We start from the raw sequence: 19,262 nt of genomic DNA, 5'->3' as shown, positions 1-19,262 counted from the left end.
TATTTTTATAAATTTCAAAACAGTTAAAATATAAATTAAAACGTATATTTATTATAGTATTAATATCAGCATAATAATATAATATATACCAACACTTTACACAAAATGTGTAGGCACACCCGAATATCGATGTGCGGTGAGTGTGTGTAAAATAAATTTTAGTACACAACATACCAATTTGGAACATACACACCAGTGCGCTGTTGATACCTTAACAAATTTCAAAATTATTTTTATTTGTAATACTGGTTTACTCAATTGCTCCTCGATACGTGGTTTTGTTTTGTATTTACTGACTAATCCTTTAAATACCGAAGTTAAACATAATTTTTAATTATTATTACTTTATTTTATTCGACGAACTCAAAATTATTAATTTAGTTATTGATTTCTATCATTCATATTAATTATCTACAACATGGTCAACTATAATTTATTAGTTATTTGTTTTATGATTTATTATATATCTGTTATGCATGTAAAATGTGAGTATTTTTTTTTTATTTCATAATATAAACAAATTAATATTTATGAATAATCGTTGCTAAGAAGAACTATATATTAATGAATATAAAAAAATAATTTTTACAAATATGAAACTATAAAATAATTTTGTTAGGATTATAACTTTAATGGACTATACAAAAATGTCATGAATATACATTTTTGATATCTATTTTTCTTGACATTCATGGTAAAGCATTAATCTAAAAAGAATTAATTTAGTTGGGTGTAAAATTGTACTGTATGTAGAAATTGCTAACATAAGCACTTAGTTAAATATTTTTCGTGTTTGTAAAATAATATATTTTTTATTAACTGTTAAATTATTTATATCCAGTTGCAGTGGAAGCAAAATGTGAGTTATTTTACTTTATTTAAAATTTATACATTACTTGCGTGTAGATACTGATTGGTCGCCGCGACAAATCTTGCGATGTATGAGCAGTTGTTTGCCGCGACTCGCGTGGACTTTGAATTAGGTTACCAATATAGAATAATAAATTATTATGACAACAAATCAATTGTGAAGTCTCAATATATATATATATAATAATAAAGACGACACTGTCGCACTCAACTATAAAAAATATTATAACAACATGGGGCCCCAAAATAATAATAACATATAAACAATTATAATAATAAATAATATAAAATATAAATACTAAATTATAACATGGAATAATTAATTTACCTGTACGGCAATAAAAAAAAAGGGTATACAATAATACAATATAAAAAATAGACCTGATATCCAGTAGTGGTGTCGATCCAAACTTTCCCGGGTCCAAGTTGGGAATCTTCACTGGTATAATCGAATATTAGGATAAGCTTGACGACGTAAATCAGTATACGTATAATATACTGATATAATATGTATATATACAAAATAGTGTATGTATTACAACGACCGAAAAAGGTACGTTACACCCTGGCCGATAGCTGGGCAAAAAAGTGATCGCACGTTGAGTATCAGCAGAATATGATACAATTATATATCGGGTCGCACACAATGCCACGATATTAAATAGAAAAACGTAAGTTTATATAAACGCCGCTTAAAAGTCGTAATAAACACGTGGTTTTATGCCACCGGACAACGAAACCGGGCACACACGTATAACAAAAAGGTGTCGGGCTTACCGCGGCAACAACACACGGCGACCGGTTTTGACGATATTCAGAAAAGGTGTGAAAACTGGCGCAAGTTCATGCGTCGACCGGGGAATCGTAAGTTCCTACACGAGAGTAACAGGTAGACAATTACATACGTTAATTCCTACATATGTAATGTGTAAGTTCCTACACGACGAAAGACAGGTACTTGTGTAAGTTCCTACACGATAAAAAAAGGTACATGTGTAAGTTTCTACACTAGGAATATTATAAGTTATCAATCTATGTCTATTAAATACTGTCATACATTTTAACCCTTTATTCTATATTCTATATAATTTATAAGCTATCTATCTAATTTAATTTAATAATTTTAAAAATAATAATAATTGTAATAGGTAATTCATAATTGTATAAAAAATATAAGTAATGCATTCTATATAATGATAATTCATAATTGTAAGAACATAATAGTGTGGAGTAAGTGATGAAATAATGTTATCGCATTAAGATAAGATAGATTATAACGATAGTTTATCGATAAAGCTGACAAAGTGACTTATAAATTCGATTTTTCAATCTACGAAATATTTACGACTTTTCATTACTGATAAAAATTGTACAAAAAACCCCACAGAATAATGTACATTGTCACATTGAATAATAATAATTATGTTAGTACTGTTCGAAACATTTATATTTTTTTTTTTTTTACAATAAATGACGAATTATTATTTTTAAAATTATTAAATTGATAATATTTATAAGGTAAATTATTAAATATTATAAAGAATTATATATTATATAGAATAAAGGGTTAAAATGTATGACAATATTAGAATATGATATAACTAATGTTAGATTGATAACTTATAACATACTTAGTGTAGGAACTTGCACGCGTACCTTTTTTTACCGTGTAGGAACTTACACAAGTACCTGCTTTTTACTGTGTAGGAACTTACACATGTACCTTATTTTATCGTGTAGGAACTAACATATGTATCTTGTTTACCTGGCTAGGTCTCGTGTAGGAACTTACATTCGCCCCGTCGACAAGTTCGCGGCGATCACAGCTTGACCACTCGGGAGGGAAATAGACAAGTGTGATGACCGGACTGTCACTCGTGTTGTAATGGCCTTTGACCCGGCTGAAACGCGCCAAGAGGATCGGTGTTCGAACAGATACAATATGGTGATTAACGCCCACGCTATATAATATAAGGAAAAATAGTTATAAAAAACAACAGCGATTCGTATAATCATAGGTAGAAAATACTAAACATAAAAAAATCATTTTTACAAATTTGAAACTAAAAAATAATTTGCTAATTTTCGCAATTTTGGTGAATATTTTAATAATATAATTTTAAATGTTTATACAAAAATATTGTAGATAATATGCGTTTTCGATATTTTTCAATTAATAAACGAAAATGTTTTTATTCACATTTATAAAAAAAAATGAATTAAATTAGTTGTTTGTAAAAATATTAATTTTTTATTAACTGTTAGCTGATTTTCAATACCAGTATAAAAATTGTACAGGTAATTTATTATACTTATTTATTAGTTCTTATACTTTGTTTATTTTACAATAAATACATTACTTGTGTAAATACAATGAATTCCACCTTACGTGATCAATGTTATACAGTATCTTATTATTTGTTTAAAATTAAGTTAATTATTCTTATTATAGGATTTTATAGACTATTAATAAGCTAAATTGCTTCATTTTATAAATTTGGAAATACTTAATAATTATTATTGATGATACTAGGTACATTAATTTTTCCAATAATACATATAATGTAAATCAATTTTTAATAAATTTGTAAGTATAATCAATGATCAGGCGAAAAGTTAAAATTAAACTTGAAAACTATTTATTCTTATTTCTTAAGTAGTTTGGACTAATCTATATATACGTCATATTGATATACAGCACGAAGGTATTGACATATTTTGTCATCAAATATTAATATAGAAAATACTAACTGGAACTAGAAATAATATATTATGTATTAAATTTGTTTTCACCGTAACAGCACGTGCAATTTTGCCGTTTTCTACCCGACTCGTAGTGAGCTAAGGACTAGAAAAGATGTATTCATATAGTTATACCTATTTGTATAATGTATATATATAGAATTAATAATAAAGTAATAATATGGTTATAAACACGATGTATTAAACATTAACAAAATTTATATAATAAAACCAAAGTGGGTGTGAACAAAAAAATGTAATGACCGTTATTAATGTAGAGACTTAATTGAAGGGTGCAAAAAAATAAAATGAAATATATAAAATATAATATAAATAACAAAAAGGAGAATAATCATATACATAATGATACCATACGTTCTAACATATGAGGTAACAGCCTACATAGCAAAAATAGAAAACCAATGTTACCGGCATGATACGCAACAGCTGTCATCGCTCCAACAACTGGTACACCTAACGATATGGCACACAGGGCGCGCCCAGAAACCGTAAACCGTACAAATAACGGCACTCGGCGGTACACGCAACACAGCGCCAATGTTATTAAAAACACGAGCTTATTGTGAGCTTGGCACACGGGGCACGTACATCAACACGAGTATCGACCACGATGTTTTAAAAAATATCGAAGGGAACAAAACGGATGCCCATCCAGCTCGACCGTTGGAATTCAGACAAATCTGATATCCAGACATGACGAACGTCGGGGACGTCGGTTGTCGTGTGTCCGTGGCGGAAGGTTGTGGTTCAGCTTGTCACGAACATTCCGCGCGACTTGAAAAGCCTTTGGCGATTAAGCGATTAGGCGGGAAATCAGGCGCTTTCAAACAATGTTATTATTCTGATTTCTGCAAAAAATATTCTCATATATATCATGTTTGATATTATTAATATGCAAATTGATGACTAGAGAAAATAATTAATGTTATATTTAAATAAATAACTAGAACGCCTTGCTATAAAAGACTCTGGCAATGCACACCTAGGTGGGTTATTCTCATAGTGTTTTATGAATAATCTGTCATATCAACGGCGTTTTTTGAGATGGCCGCAGCAGAAGGTGACAAATAATAGTATTATTTGTGACTCGTGCGGGATAGAAATTTCAGTGTTGTATAAATTGCAGCCCTCGCTAGCAGCACACTCTACAAACGTTACCGTAACTAAAATAGCTCATTTTCCAACCATGCAACACTTTATACTTTAAAAATAATATAAATATTTTCTGTTATTTAAGGTGTTATGGTTGAATGCGGTTTGATAATACTAGACGATGGTATAAATGCATTGGTTTTTTATATTTTTATATTCTTCTAGTAATATATTAACCTAATTATTTAGAATCATTGATAGTATAAATACTAAATATAAAAGACTTTATATAATCAATGTTATAATAAAATATGTGTTGTGTTTCGCCCTCGACCAATAAATTATACCTAATAGTCACTGCATGAGAACATTATCTTTCCAGGCGCGATAAGTATAATTCTACTATACCGGTCGTCGTGAATGTAGGCTATATAAGATTTAAAACTAAATTCGCCTTTGCAAATTGACTATATTGATAATTATTATTTTGTTTAATTAAAGTTAAAATTCCATAATTAATTTAAATGATTGCATTTATTTTTAAATGGTAATTATACAAGTTGGTACACAGTTAGTGTTAGTTAATTATAATGAAATAAAAAAAGTTCCAAACTTCAATTTGAATAATTATTGTATACTTTTTTGTAATACATTTTACCTTTTTATAGAACTTTATCCTAAGGATCAAGAAAATTGGGAAAATATTGCTGTGGTGTTAGGTAACTACCTAAGTATAATAAATAAATTATTATTTATAGCGTTTTGTTTAAATATGTTGTCTTGAATACTGTGAAAAGAAGATTATATCGGTATACAAGTATTAAAAATACATAGGCACAACGTTTTATATACATTTTAAGTTAGAATTTTGATGAGTATTAACTAATTGCCCTAAAAAATATTTTCAAACTGCCAAAGAAATACTCTTTTTTGATGATTTCATTAATCAATTAAAAGAATTTTTTACTACTCATAAAAAAAAATATATCATATTATTTTCTCGAATAAATGTGTAAATTTGTCAATAGATAATGGGTGCAAATTATTTTTATTAGTATTTAGATTTTTGGACTTGTATTTACTATCAACAGAGTTAAGTCTTTGGTATATAAAGTGACCAGAAAAAAACTATTCCAGAACGGCCAACCTTACTTTTCAGAAGCATATTTTAACTGAAGTCTAATTTATACAATGATACTAGTATAAATAATTATACTTTAATTTTGCAACAGTACACGGGGAGCTAATTTACCGTAAATTGATATTTATTTATTTAATTTATATTCAATTACTTAATTAATTTTAGATCCAAACAATTTTGGTGGTAAGTTATTAACTTCAATCTTCTATAATCATCATTAATAATTATACTTAATAATTATAATATTTTTTTTTGATCAATAAAATATTTATAATGTAAAGCAGTTACTATAAATATATATTTAAACCTTTTTTTAACTACCTACTTATGTAAAGATAATATGTATCACTTATAAAGTATCATAGAATACTTTAATCAAATTCAAATCTTTTATAGAACCAGTACAAAGTTTTATAAAGAATGCGAAAATGATTGAAATGGACAGTACGTTATTGGTTTTTATAATTTATTTTAAATAAATCGGAAAAATAATATAAGACTCATTCTATACGTATAATAGGGTGTATACTTTTAACCAATACTTCTGTATTATACCTACATCAATAAACTGTTATTTTTATTTTTAGAACAACCTTGGGGAGGTCCATTATCATTTTGTCGTAAATACGCAAATTGTGAAATAACATTATGTAAGTATGAAATATTTTTATTCTATCACAAATACACACATCACAATTATAATACGTATTCAATTTAATTGCATGTGTAAACTTGTTGTTTTCAGATTCAGAAAGGACATAACATTTGGAATGTGTGTCAGGATTGGAGAAATAAAGATTTTGTGTTTTTTTGTGTTCAAATAAATTAGTTAACTTTTATTTTTTACATGGATGTATTTTTTGGATGAATACAAAAACTATTTTTTTAATCAATTACACGTAATTGAGTAATTAGTGGCGAAGAATTGTTACGGTTTATGGTTTATTCCCAAAAGCATATCTATGATTCTTAAATTTTCCTCGCAACAGAAATATATTATCTAATATCTACTCTTTTTTTATTTCAATAAGAATTGAGATGTATCTGATCTGATTATAATGTCTTAAAGCACAGATTGTTGATATTCTTTTAATAATAATAATAATAAATACCTATATTGTACACGAAAATTGAGTACTTGTTTAATACATTGCTATACAATAATATTGTAATAAATTATTAATAAATAAATACAATAAGATTACTAGAATGTTTAGCCCGTGTAGCTCAATAATAATAACAATATGAGTGTAATGCTTATTGTGGTGACCTAATAAATAGAATACTACTATATAAATTATAATATATATGATAAAACATTGTATTAAATGGTTAAATCATTAATGGAACTTATTAGTAATCAGTTGTCTCAAAAAAAGTATCCTGACAAGTAAGAGCTATTATTTTAATATTCTTCAAAAAATATGTACACAACAAGTCAACAACTATTAGAATATAAATATTACAGGAACACTTTAGCAATAAGTGACTTGTGTATAACTTGGGATCAGTAAGTATCATACGAATGCAAATCATATAAGTATAAATGTAATAATGACACTTAAACTGACTTCGCGGTACCGCTTTGGCCACCTTGATATATTAAACATATTTAATTTATATTGGTGATGGTGGATCTGCATCCATATATTCATTGTTGTACGTCACTCCTTCCAATACAAAATTAAAATAATATGTAATTGTAACCTGCAAATTATACTATTATCAAGATTGCAAGTTGTAAGTTCATAATTCTCGGTACCTATATATTATTATAATGGATTTATCGAGTGTAAAATTAGAACACTGATATACCGTTAAAATCAGACTTATAAAATAGTCTAAACCTAGCTTTGACCGTAATTTTGGTCGCGTGCAAAATATTTCAAATGCATTCCTGCAGGGTCTATGAAAAATGTACCTGTGAGGTAAATACACGTATACTTTTTATGCTTATTCTTTTATTTTGAGAGCAATAAATTGTAATTTTTATTAAAATATTATATTATCTTGTCATAGGAGAATCCAAAAATATTACATGATATTATTATAATTTATAATATTACAGCGTTACAGCGCATTGACATATTGTGGAACACCGATGAGATTTTGTTCAAATCATACAACCACTGGTCACATCGATATATATATTATTCCTTGGTCGAAAATTGCCACGAGCACGCTTAATTATACGTGCTTTTTGACCTTAACGTACGGGCACGGCATACAGTTTAGTTGTATATACTTACTTTGGAAAAAAAATTTGTGGAACAAAAGGTAGTGATCCCTATACCCACGCGACGTTACGTAACACTGTAGGACGTGACGGTATCGAAACCATACGGCGTAAGTATATACTATATGCACTACAAACAGTGGTTCTTAACCGGTATTCCGTGGACTTTGTATAAATGTTCCGCCAAAATTTTAAAATCGGTCAGATAAAATACTAGTATTTATAATCAATGGTATAATTATTCATACTCTTATTTTTTTGCAAATAAAAGTTTACCTATGTTAGTATATTACTAATAATAGTAATAATATAAACAATATAATATATATTTTAAATTTAAATACAGGTCATAATCAACATAGGTAGGTACACGACATATTTATTTTGACAATTAATATTATTGTTTATTATAATAATTAAATTTTCATTATATATTTTTAAAATTTTTATACTATCAACTTTCTTCAATATTCATTCAATAACTATTTTGTATAATATAATCAGTTATACGTATATATGGTGACTGATATAGCAACGGCCGGCCGACAACCGAAGTGTAAAAGATTACCATCTTGTCAGCGTTAACGCAAACACCGTGGAATTACACAAAGATACAATGTCGCTGTCGACGAACCGACGACGTACGTATAATTGTGGTACTCGGGTGAAACCTTCGCACATGATGGCGACTGCAGCGATCGGGAGTACGAAAAAGAGGAGGCACTATACGGAGTTTGGCGACAAATCACTAGCGCACGTTCTCCGGCACCCCACACGTCGTGTGACGTGAAAAATTATAATTAAAAAAATGGGTATCGCTCTACTGTATAGTAGAGATGGAAGAGTAGGTCACTGGTCACTATAATGGATGTGTTAAATTTGAATGCAATGACAGGTATCATTGTATACAAAAAACGATTCTGAACGGAAATGATTTGTCAGTCAATGATAATTATAATAGCATATATTATTATATTATTGCCTATATTTAAATTGTAATATAACATTATTTTACATGATTTCGAAAAAAATTTTCATTACATACGCTCATAACATTTTTTCTATATTGACGCTGGAATTTTTTTTTAAAAGTTACTTGTAGGAAAACTTATAGATAATCTTGTATTGAGTTTTTTAACCTTAGGTATAAATCACAACAATTTTATGAATTTTCAACTGTAAAATTCCTTGCAAATTTTCGCGATTTTGATATATTTTTAAACTTTAAATGTTTATAAACAAAAATTGTGACTAACAATTTTTGATTTTTTTTTACTACGATAAATGCAACTTATAATAAACCTTGTATTAAATTTTAAAAATTTTTTGTATAGCCAAATTTTTTTTATCGGCATGTTGGGAAAAAAACTTAAAATAGTTGAAAATTTTAATTGTCTATAAGTAGCTTAAAAAAGGTCAAAATATTTTGAAAATTTAATTATAAATAGATAACCATAATATAAACATTTGGTACCGACGCTTTTGAAAACTACCTTTTGACACCCCCCCCCCCTTAAAAAGTACCAATTAGATGAATTTTCCTTTTCAAGGAGGGGCTGAAGTCAAAAATCGAAGCTTTATAACTACTCCGAAACGTGATGACAAACACAAAAATTAAAAAATTAAATAAAAAAATACACACATCATTGTAAATCAATACAATTATCACTCCGTTCAGAATCTAAAATTAAAACATCTAAAAGTACAGTACAAATCGAAATCATCATTTTTAAATATTATACCTATACTGGCCGATTAGATTGATAAACGTTGGAACTCGCTGGCCAGTAATAAAAATATCGCAATAACCGTCGTCTGGGAAATGTTCGAAATTCTCGGCGACGAAGTTCAGTTGCATTTCGACAGTCTTGAACGCATAACATTATAACCATTTTTTATTACGCCATCGTTATACTGTTTTTCCATCACATTGTCACATATTAGCAGAATGTCTTTTTGTACCTCGTATGATTTACTTCTAAACGGTTTTGGCGTCGTCCAGGATGGCAACATACCTGAGGATTTGGCACCCACTGTAAATTTTATTCACCAAATGATTATACGCGTAGAGGAGGACGACGACGGTGGATTGGACGCAATCACTTCATCTATAGATGATATTATAGACAACATTTTGCACATTGACAAATCAACTGATGACGTGGGCTGCCCATTGTCGGGTGAGGATATGGATGATCCGGCAATTGGTTTTGATCCGCACGCAGTGGTTCCAAACGTAAGCGTCAATCCGCTTCCCCGTAGAAAGCGTTTCGCATCTACGTGGAAGCGGATTAAACGCTCTGTTTTACGTTTGTGCTGCTGCGTGCGTTGAGTTTATTTGTTTACCATTTTTTTTATAATCAACATTAATTCTAAGCCTTGTAGGCAAGCTTGTTTTGTTCCAAGGTTTACCCTGTTTACTGTTTAGCCCATATGGCAAATTTTTTTCCTGTTTATTTTCTTATAACATTATTGCACTATGTTACCAATCAAAATTTTAATGTTATTAGCCGTTTTAGGCAAGTTTTTTGTTTGAATTTAATTGAAACTCATATTTACACAATGAATTACTGTTTTATTTTTATTTATGAGTATATATATATCAATTATTAAAAATTGACTACTTATAAAATCTATAAATATTTTCAAAATGTAATGCAAGAGACATTGAGACATAAAATAGGATCACATTGAATAATTAGAACCATCGAGCAGAACACTACTTGTAAGCATACACCGGAAATACTGTAGGTATTAAAGAGTGTAGACGCAGTAGAATAGGACGGATGAACAGTTATTTGCAAAGTGGTCAGTAGAATCAAGAATACCTTTCCCCGAAATATATGTGTATAATACACTTGCATATCGCATTAAACTAAATTGGTATTAAGTCATATAAGACCAAAGGTCTATAAATGCATTGTATTCAACTTCAATGTATATTAATGACATTGTGGTAAGTTACGCATCTCAAGTGGTATAAGTTCAACTTTCATGTAACAGCTTTAAAATCGTCTATTATCCTTTCGTGTGAAACTGCGATGTATTTATTATCTCATAAAATACGACTTCCAAATGGCAACGATCATAGATTTTCGACCCAGTAAATTTGGTGTGGTATGATTCTTCTTCAAATATAAGAATTATTAAAATATATATTAAAATAATAGTAAAAAAAATAAAAAAAATTATTAAATAATAATAATAGTATTAATAGTAATTTTAGTAACTTCTATTTTTCACTTTTTTAACGATAATAACTGATTCAAAGTATCAATCACTGTTACGTATGAATAAAATATATTAGAAACGTATAGAACGAAACGAAAATATGTGACCATTACTTCATATTTTATTGATCTTATAGTTATATCATTAGAGGTTTTAATAAAACGAAATAATTATTTCAAGTCATCGACATATAATGAAATACATAACGTGTTGGCACACTAAACATCATGGATGGATGAGCTCAGTGTGGCGCTGTATACGCAGTGGTGAGAGAGGTTATGATAATATAGGGGACGAATAACGATGACGTAGGGTGAAGCAGAATGATGATGATGTATTGGTGAGTGGAGGAGAGGGGTTATTGGCATATAGGTATGGGAACAGCAGTATAGTTATGAGATGGGAAAAGTGTGCCACAGTGGCGTTTGTCGTCTATTTTAATTTGTTCAATAATGTATGAAGATCAAAAATACTTATGAAAATTATTTATTGATGTCGTTCTTATAGTTGTTATTTCTGAAGTTATACAGGGTGAAATAAGTACATTACTGCAGTGTCCTATTGATTCTGATAATAATTTATTATTAATTATTTAATATACATTTTAGCTCATCGCAATAAGCCGTTCACCGAGAGAATGTTGATTTACACAAACTAAATATGTATCACACTCCACTATCCTAACTCCTCTGCACTATAGTTATATGTACGTATCTATATTCTCTCGGCAAATGGAGTGTATATGTTACCGGCAATATGTGTAATATAGTCATTACATATAATCTCTAGGTATTTTATAAAACACCGGTTGGTTTTAGGCAAATCATTTAAAAAAATAATTTTAGCTTAAAATGCCTAGGCGTTATACATATTTTCTAGACATTTTATAGAGCACCTAAACATATTTAGGCAAAGTATTAAAATAGTTGTGATTTATTTTATAATAGTATACTATATTAACATTATAACATTTTAAATTATGATAACTATTTGTTACAACATGTAAGGCGAGAATGACAACGAAAGTTACACAATACTTTTTTTTTAACACACAAACAGTTTTTACATTGCCATCTTGTTTTACATGTACATTTTATAAATCTCTGCGCACTGCCTGTTGATTGTTGACTAGCAACAGATCGCAATGCTCTTTTCAGCTAGTACCTCACCTAAATGTAATAGTTTTTTTTTACAAACAGTGAACTGTGACCTAGCATATACTTGTCTTAAAGTTCCATTCTTGGTACCCAGTCGATAGAAACCATCATCTTTTAAAAAACACACAATTAATAATTAAAAAAAAACTAGTTTAAAATATTTTTAATATGTACCTCGGTCACAACTGCTAGTATATTGCGAGCATCTAAACGGCCTTTGTCGACATCCGGTACTGGAATCCTAACTGTTGAATCAATTTCAACTGGAAGAAGTTTTTTGAAGTGAAAACTTTAGGCGCGTTTAGCACTTTTTGTCTGACAGTTTTTTCATTTTATCAGCCTGAATTTCTTAATTTTTTGTTGCATTTTTTCGTAAGTTAAGAGCATTTTCGTTATTTGATTTAATTTTTGTACTTGGATCCTCTAATTCAATAATATTTGTAGTTGTTTCACTTTCTGTAATTGCTGTTCAATTTTCTTCTGTTTCAATATTTTCTACGACTTCGTCAATATCTATGGTATTTCTCAGTGTTTGGAAAAAACGTCGTTCATGAACGTACATTCACGCGTTCACGTTCATATTTAGTGAACGGTATGTATTTTTATTTTTGAGTTGAGTCGTATATGTTTATGGATTTCTATATTTACTGCAGGTTGACGATTCATAAAAAAAAATTTAAAAAATTAAATGAACAACCCATAAACGCGTTCGTCTTTTTAAAGAACGTGAACGTGAATGAGTTCCTTTTTTAAGGACTGAAAGTGAACGTGAACGAATTCATTTTTTAAGTGAACTTAAAACTACTAACTTACTACACTGGTATTTCTAATTTAAGCGATAACATAATATTATTACCTAACTTTAATAAAGCATTATATATAACAACTAGGGATATGTGTATTATATAATTCGTCTGGTCATTTTAGTTATTTTATAAAATACCTAGACATTATATGCAATTACTGAATTACACATACTGCCGGTAACATTAAGACAGTATAGTTATTAATATTCAAAATAGATTAATGGCTCCTAATAAACATATTTTTTAACTTTATTAAATTCAAGGAAGATAATAAAAACAAGTTTATACATTTTTAGATTATTTGGTTTCAGTATGAACTATACTTGAAAAAATTGTTTATTAAGTTTATTTAGTTTCAGCTATAATAATAGAACACTATAATAATATCATATGCCATTTTGTCAATAATGAAACTTCTATAACACTGAGATAATATAGGCAAACCAATTATTTAATTTATGCATTTATTGGCAATGGCATCATGATTACATTTTAGGGACGTCGATAGATACGAGTTAGAATATAATATATAACCAGTTATTTGTCCATTTGTATATATCTGACTTTTATCAGTAATATCTGTACCTACATAGTATCATTTGTATCCTAAAATCATCCACCTGACAAACTGCATCGTTAAAAAATCTGTAGTGATATCCGGACTTTCCGTCACAACGAGCGAGGTCGTGACTATACAACTATATTATACCTTTTTGTAGTATAATACGAGTTAGTGCTATTATAGTGCTAATCAATTACTTAAAACAATATTGTTGAGTACCATGGTATATTATAGTATATTCGATGTTGTATATTATGTATTTATGTATATAATCCTTATAACTGTATTTTAAACTTTTGAAAACTTTACATTGTATTCTAATTAAAAAAAATATTTGATGTAAATAATAATAATAAAAATATATATTTGATGTTTAATAATTTTAGTTGTTTAATACAATAATACATATAATATATTATACATTGTGTTTTACTGCTACATAATTAACTTACAGTATAGTATAGCAGTTTTGATTATTAACAGAAAAATATTTCGTTGCATTGATTTTCCGTTGGATATGTGCAACCTATTTGATTAATGAAATTTAATTTATGGATATCCAATTTAAGTCTATTCATGTGCTGATCTATTTGGGTCCAAATAGTTTTTTTGCCAGGAGTTTTGTTACGGCACCATATAACTGTTTGTTCACTCGAATTTTCATCTAAAATGTAAAAAAAAAACAATTAAGTAATGCGGCACGACAACCATTAAAATAATAATTATTATAATGACGTCTTATGTAACAAAATAATGAAGTACGAATTATTTAAATCTCATATAATTATGTTAATTATGTTGTACCTAATGCATATTTTTTCGGTGCTTGGATTATGCGCAAGTAGTGAAGTATAACAAAAATTCATTTTAGAAAATGTTAAAATTCTTTAAACTTTTAAAATTTAAAGTAATTTATAAGATTAGAAGACATAACTATACTGATTAATGATTATAATATGGCATATGCTCTACTATAACGTCTATAACCAGTAATAATTTATGTAACTATTACAAAATACAAATTACTTATTACGAAAAAAATATGTTTTAATAATATATTATTATAATATATAAGCTCTTATAGTCGTTTAAATACAAATCCTTACTTGTGGTAAATGAGGTGATCATATAAACATATTCGAGATTAGAGGCGATAATGGTCATTTTGAACGTCAAAAAAACTAAAAAATGATTATATATTATTAATTAGTTTATTATTTTTGTCTAACGAATATGTTTGATGTTACATCAAACCCAAGTCGTCTTACGTATGTACTAACATTTATTTCCCTTAACGTTTTCAGAAAGTCCGTATTTTGATTTTGACAATACGCTCGATGCCATCGTAGCTCCTAAAAATAAATCGTTATCTATTATTATAGTAAGTTGTTCTTTTCACATAAAAACCGATTTTTGATAATAAAATAAAACATAATTAGATTTTATTAGTTATATAGTTAAATCATTGTGCTCGAAAGTCGAATCGAGAAAATTATAGAAGAAGACAGAGAAATATGTCGTTATATGGAATATTCACGTTACATAAAAGTAGACGTTTTTATGCAAAATACAATTTCTTATATACGTTCGTTTTCAAATTAAACGTCAAGAAACCATACCCAAATCATACTGCATATAGCAGTAGTAAAAAGATTTTAAAACATAATTCGAGTCCAGTCTCTTCTGATGGCATAAACAATATGAATGATATTACTGTGTTGTGAATTACCGTTTTGCGACATACAATTTGTTATATCAAATAAACTAAACTAAAAATCTAAATGTATAATAAGTTTCGATAATTACCTATGTAAAATCACATTTGAAAAAAAAATGTTGTAACCAATAGATCATCTAACGATTATCTAACAAAAAAGAGGTGAGGGATGTACTTTAGAATAAAAAGAAGAAATATGCAAAAAAAAAAGTAAGAACAAAGCTCTACCCCGTGTAGCCCCTTCCCCCTTTTTCATAGTAATTATACAAACACTAACCTATATATAATACCTATATATAATATATATATATATATATAGGTTAGTATATATATTATACAATATAGTATTAGTATATATGTATACAATGTATAATGATATTATAATACAATATGTTTATTGCTTACGGCTGTAAATGAAACCTTGTACTGATGTTGTACATTCAGGCGGCGTGAACGACGCGCCTCCCATATCGACAGTTACTTGAGAAGTGCTGAACATAATATAATAGTACGTGAAAGCGTAAAACAATGGTATAAAAAAATAGTTTGTATATTATAATTTATGATAATAGCTTAACTGTTTGATCAGATATTTTATAACTTTTTGGATCATGAAAAACGACTTACTCGTTGTTGAGTGCACTCATGTATATTTGCCAGCCAGCATCCTGGAGAGCAATAAAGTTTGCTGATATGCAATTGCATGGCTTTTGGTTATCTGTTTATAAAACAAAATAAGCTAAATTTTAAAGTTTAAATATATCTATTATACCTACTGATTATTATTACAATATATCATATATTAATCGTTAACATTAAAATAATATGTTCAACACAAATTTGCAAACAGAACCATCTTCAAAGCTTAAAATCAAAGCATTTTCACTGTCCCTGAAGGTGATTGCAGATAAAAAAAACACACACACACACACACACATAGTAACACCAATAAATTCGTCGCTTCAACTAGAATCTAAAAAACGCTAAAATAAACTGTTAATGGTATAAAGTAATAGTATTCAGTAGATTGAAGTATGTAAATAATAATGATAATAATTATTTTAATAATAACAATTTATTTCTATGATTTGAGCCATTTAAGGTATTAAACATTTCAATCAATATAGGTAGTCCTTTATTAATCAAAACATTGTTAATATGTTAAAATAATATTTAATACTATCTCCATAGGAACTATATCCTAATATCATATTATAATGAATATAAAATGATAAATACTACAGTTGAATTTTATTGTAATTTTTAAAAAAGAAAAAAAGAAATCCGAACTTGTTATAATTACCATACCTATCATCGAAATTTTTGTAGCAAAACCTAAATTTTGTCTACTTCAATAATTGTTGTATGTATTTCCTAAACCTAATCCCGGGTTATGTACTTATTAGGTAGAAAATAAGTCATCAAATTAAATTTAGATATTCAATATTTTTGTTCAACGTTTTTGACCCACTACTTTTTGAACAACTGTGCAATATATGGATTTATTCCCTCGGTAACAATAGTTCCTGTTCCACTAGGAAAAGTGAAGCTTAAGTCCGAACTGCCGTATTGATTTATAAATAAAAAAAGAAAAGATCCATATTATTGTTTAAAATAAATTTGCAAATGCCTCAGTCTTCCCTGGGCCCAAGCCCCAAAGGTGAGTAGCCTTGAAAGTTGAAATAAATAAATAAATCACAACTTTTAAATCACACTGTTTTCAAGTATTAGGTTATATATATATATATATATTAAGGATATTTTTAATGTGTTGAACAAAACCGTACTCGAGAAAATATTACAGTCTTTGCCGTCGGAACAGGGAGTCGCCATAACTGCATACCACATGCCAGTGATCTAAATAATAACAAATGCCAAGATTATAAGATTTTTAGATACTAGAGAAAAGATTAAAAGAACTTTAATTATTTTTATAATTATTAAGTGTTTATTGAAAAATCATTTTGAAAGAAATAACTCAGAAGAGAATTCTAAATAAATTTTAATTATTAATTGAAATTTAAATATGAATGATAGTTATTGGTTATTACGCTTACATAGATAATTGTATAGCCATCATTATTTGAATTATCAATAAAATAAAATATTTATATTTATACTTAGTTATTTAAATTACTTCGAAATATTTATATACCTACTAATTAAGACTATAAATTAATTAAAAAAACGTTTTTACACATTTAAGTGTTGTATTAGTTATATTTCCGATGTATGTACAATCATACGTTTTATTTTACAAGAATAGTAGTAAGTACTTAGTACTTGGCGTACTTACCTACACTTAAAAATAACATAAAATTAATTTAACAATACATTACATCAGTAATTGGTGTAATCTGTGGTTCTTCTCCGTGAATGCCATAAAAGCATTGTCCTCCTAAGAAAATTAAGATCGCCGAAAATAACGAAAGATGATTTGACATTATTTGATTTTATTTAACGACAATTGTTTGGCAATTAGCTTTAATCGAAACAAAAATGTATCCATAATATAATATGCTATATAATCATGATCTCGAATTTCCAATGACTTAACTATATAGTTTGAACAGTTGTATGGAATTGTGTACTTAGATAATTAAAAAATACGATTATACAAAATTTTGTTTAAACAGATGCGTGATTTTAAATTGTATTGTAATCAATTTTGTATATTACAACGTAAAAACAAGTGAATATTTACTCCATAATTTTAAATTGATTAGTTCTCTAGTTATTTTTCATTTTAATTAATTATTTCAGCAAACAATTATTTAACATGTCGACGTTTTAGATTAATTTTTACTGATTTATAAATAATATTATTAATAGTAATTAATTTCAGAATGCAGAATTTAAATTATAAATAAAAGTTTGATTTAAATATTTTTGTTTTGATTATTATGTTTTAATAATTGTTGAAGAGTTGAACAAATTACAATTTGCATTATGCTTAATATTGTATACCTAATAGTCTGTATATTAAATAAAATATACGATATTCTTGATATCGAAGAATGAAAGGAATCTATTATATTCAATTAATAAACCTTATAGGTGTTAAAATTATTTGCAAATATACGTGATTTTGATGAGTTTTATAAAAATTTGAACTTTAAAAATTGTAAATATTTATATATGTATTTGGTACTTTTTAACTGCAGTTTGATGAACAACTTACGAGAAACTTTACAGTACCTATAATAACTTTTTTACTGATAATCAAATGTATAAATAAACATGCACTGTAAAAATATATAACCTGAATAATATGATGCTGCTAATGAAATTAAATTTTACCATTATAATATCATTATTCATAATTCATATTTTAATACCCTACAGCTGGACATAGTGACGGATAACCTCGACACGCTCAATGTTTACCACCCCCTATAAGTTGCTTCCCTAGGTTCGAGCCCCGCAAGCCTAGTGGTTAATCCGCCACTGGCTAGACGATAAGAAATGTAGGTATGTCTCCGCTGGCCGTTTTGCCTATCGGCTTTAATAGATTTATTTTACGTCAATGACTGTGCAATCTATGTATATATATAGATTTCTTATATTTCCAAATGTATAGGAAAATTACATTATCTTACGATATATATCATTCCCCTTCTTGTTATTAATGATTGACAGTTAGCCGTTAGGATAATATTATAAATATATATAAAAAAATCCTCCCCT

The 19,262-nt window shown here is 27.9% G+C and overlaps 2 protein-coding genes across 3 annotated transcripts; one reads left to right on the top strand and one right to left on the bottom strand.

The window, feature by feature from the left end:
- The first annotated feature begins 352 nt into the window (after positions 1 to 352).
- Positions 353 to 6,712, top strand: LOC132918128 (uncharacterized). 2 transcript variants are annotated; one of them, XM_060979234.1, is made up of 9 exons: positions 353 to 485; positions 842 to 859; positions 3,136 to 3,168; positions 4,871 to 4,909; positions 5,394 to 5,444; positions 6,032 to 6,049; positions 6,263 to 6,310; positions 6,454 to 6,516; positions 6,612 to 6,712. In XM_060979234.1, exons 1-9 carry the CDS (start codon positions 419 to 421, stop codon positions 6,626 to 6,628), a joined length of 354 nt encoding a protein of 117 aa, XP_060835217.1. In that variant the 5' UTR covers positions 353 to 418; the 3' UTR covers positions 6,629 to 6,712. The 2 variants fall into 2 exon arrangements, with proteins under 2 accessions (XP_060835217.1, XP_060835218.1); XM_060979235.1 differs by lacking the exon at positions 3,136 to 3,168.
- A 7,490-nt stretch (positions 6,713 to 14,202) lies between these two features.
- Positions 14,203 to 18,138, bottom strand: LOC132917960 (uncharacterized). The gene is made up of 7 exons (XM_060978976.1): positions 17,915 to 18,138; positions 17,363 to 17,432; positions 16,203 to 16,293; positions 15,981 to 16,066; positions 15,139 to 15,210; positions 14,965 to 15,039; positions 14,203 to 14,522 (listed from the first exon to the last, which is right to left on the bottom strand). The coding sequence occupies exons 1-7, from the start codon at positions 18,017 to 18,019 to the stop codon at positions 14,335 to 14,337; spliced, it is 687 nt and encodes a 228-aa protein (XP_060834959.1). The 5' UTR covers positions 18,020 to 18,138; the 3' UTR covers positions 14,203 to 14,334.
- Positions 18,139 to 19,262: the final 1,124 nt, after the last annotated feature.

This window comes from Rhopalosiphum padi, chromosome 1 (genome assembly GCF_020882245.1).
Source record: "Rhopalosiphum padi isolate XX-2018 chromosome 1, ASM2088224v1, whole genome shotgun sequence".
NCBI lineage: Eukaryota > Metazoa > Arthropoda > Insecta > Hemiptera > Aphididae > Rhopalosiphum > Rhopalosiphum padi.
Note: the sequence above shows the minus strand (reverse complement) of the source record. Positions and strands in the feature narration are given on the sequence as shown.

Bases quoted from the DNA above. Each gene is read 5' to 3' on its own strand.
- LOC132918128 (XM_060979234.1), top strand. From the start codon at position 419: ATGGTCAACTATAATTTATTAGTTATTTGTTTTATGATTTATTATATA. The intron at 4,910-5,393 runs GTATAAATGCAT...ACCTTTTTATAG, and splicing joins TTTGATAATACTAGACGATG to AACTTTATCCTAAGGATCAA. The intron at 6,311-6,453 runs GTACGTTATTGG...TTTTATTTTTAG, and splicing joins GAAAATGATTGAAATGGACA to AACAACCTTGGGGAGGTCCA.
- LOC132917960 (XM_060978976.1), bottom strand. From the start codon at position 18,019: ATGTCAAATCATCTTTCGTTATTTTCGGCGATCTTAATTTTCTTAGGA. The intron at 17,433-17,914 runs GTAATGTATTGT...GTTATTATTTAG, and splicing joins AGATTACACCAATTACTGAT to ATCACTGGCATGTGGTATGC. The intron at 15,211-15,980 runs GTAAGCAATAAA...ATTTATTTTTAG, and splicing joins ACAAGGTTTCATTTACAGCC to GAGCTACGATGGCATCGAGC.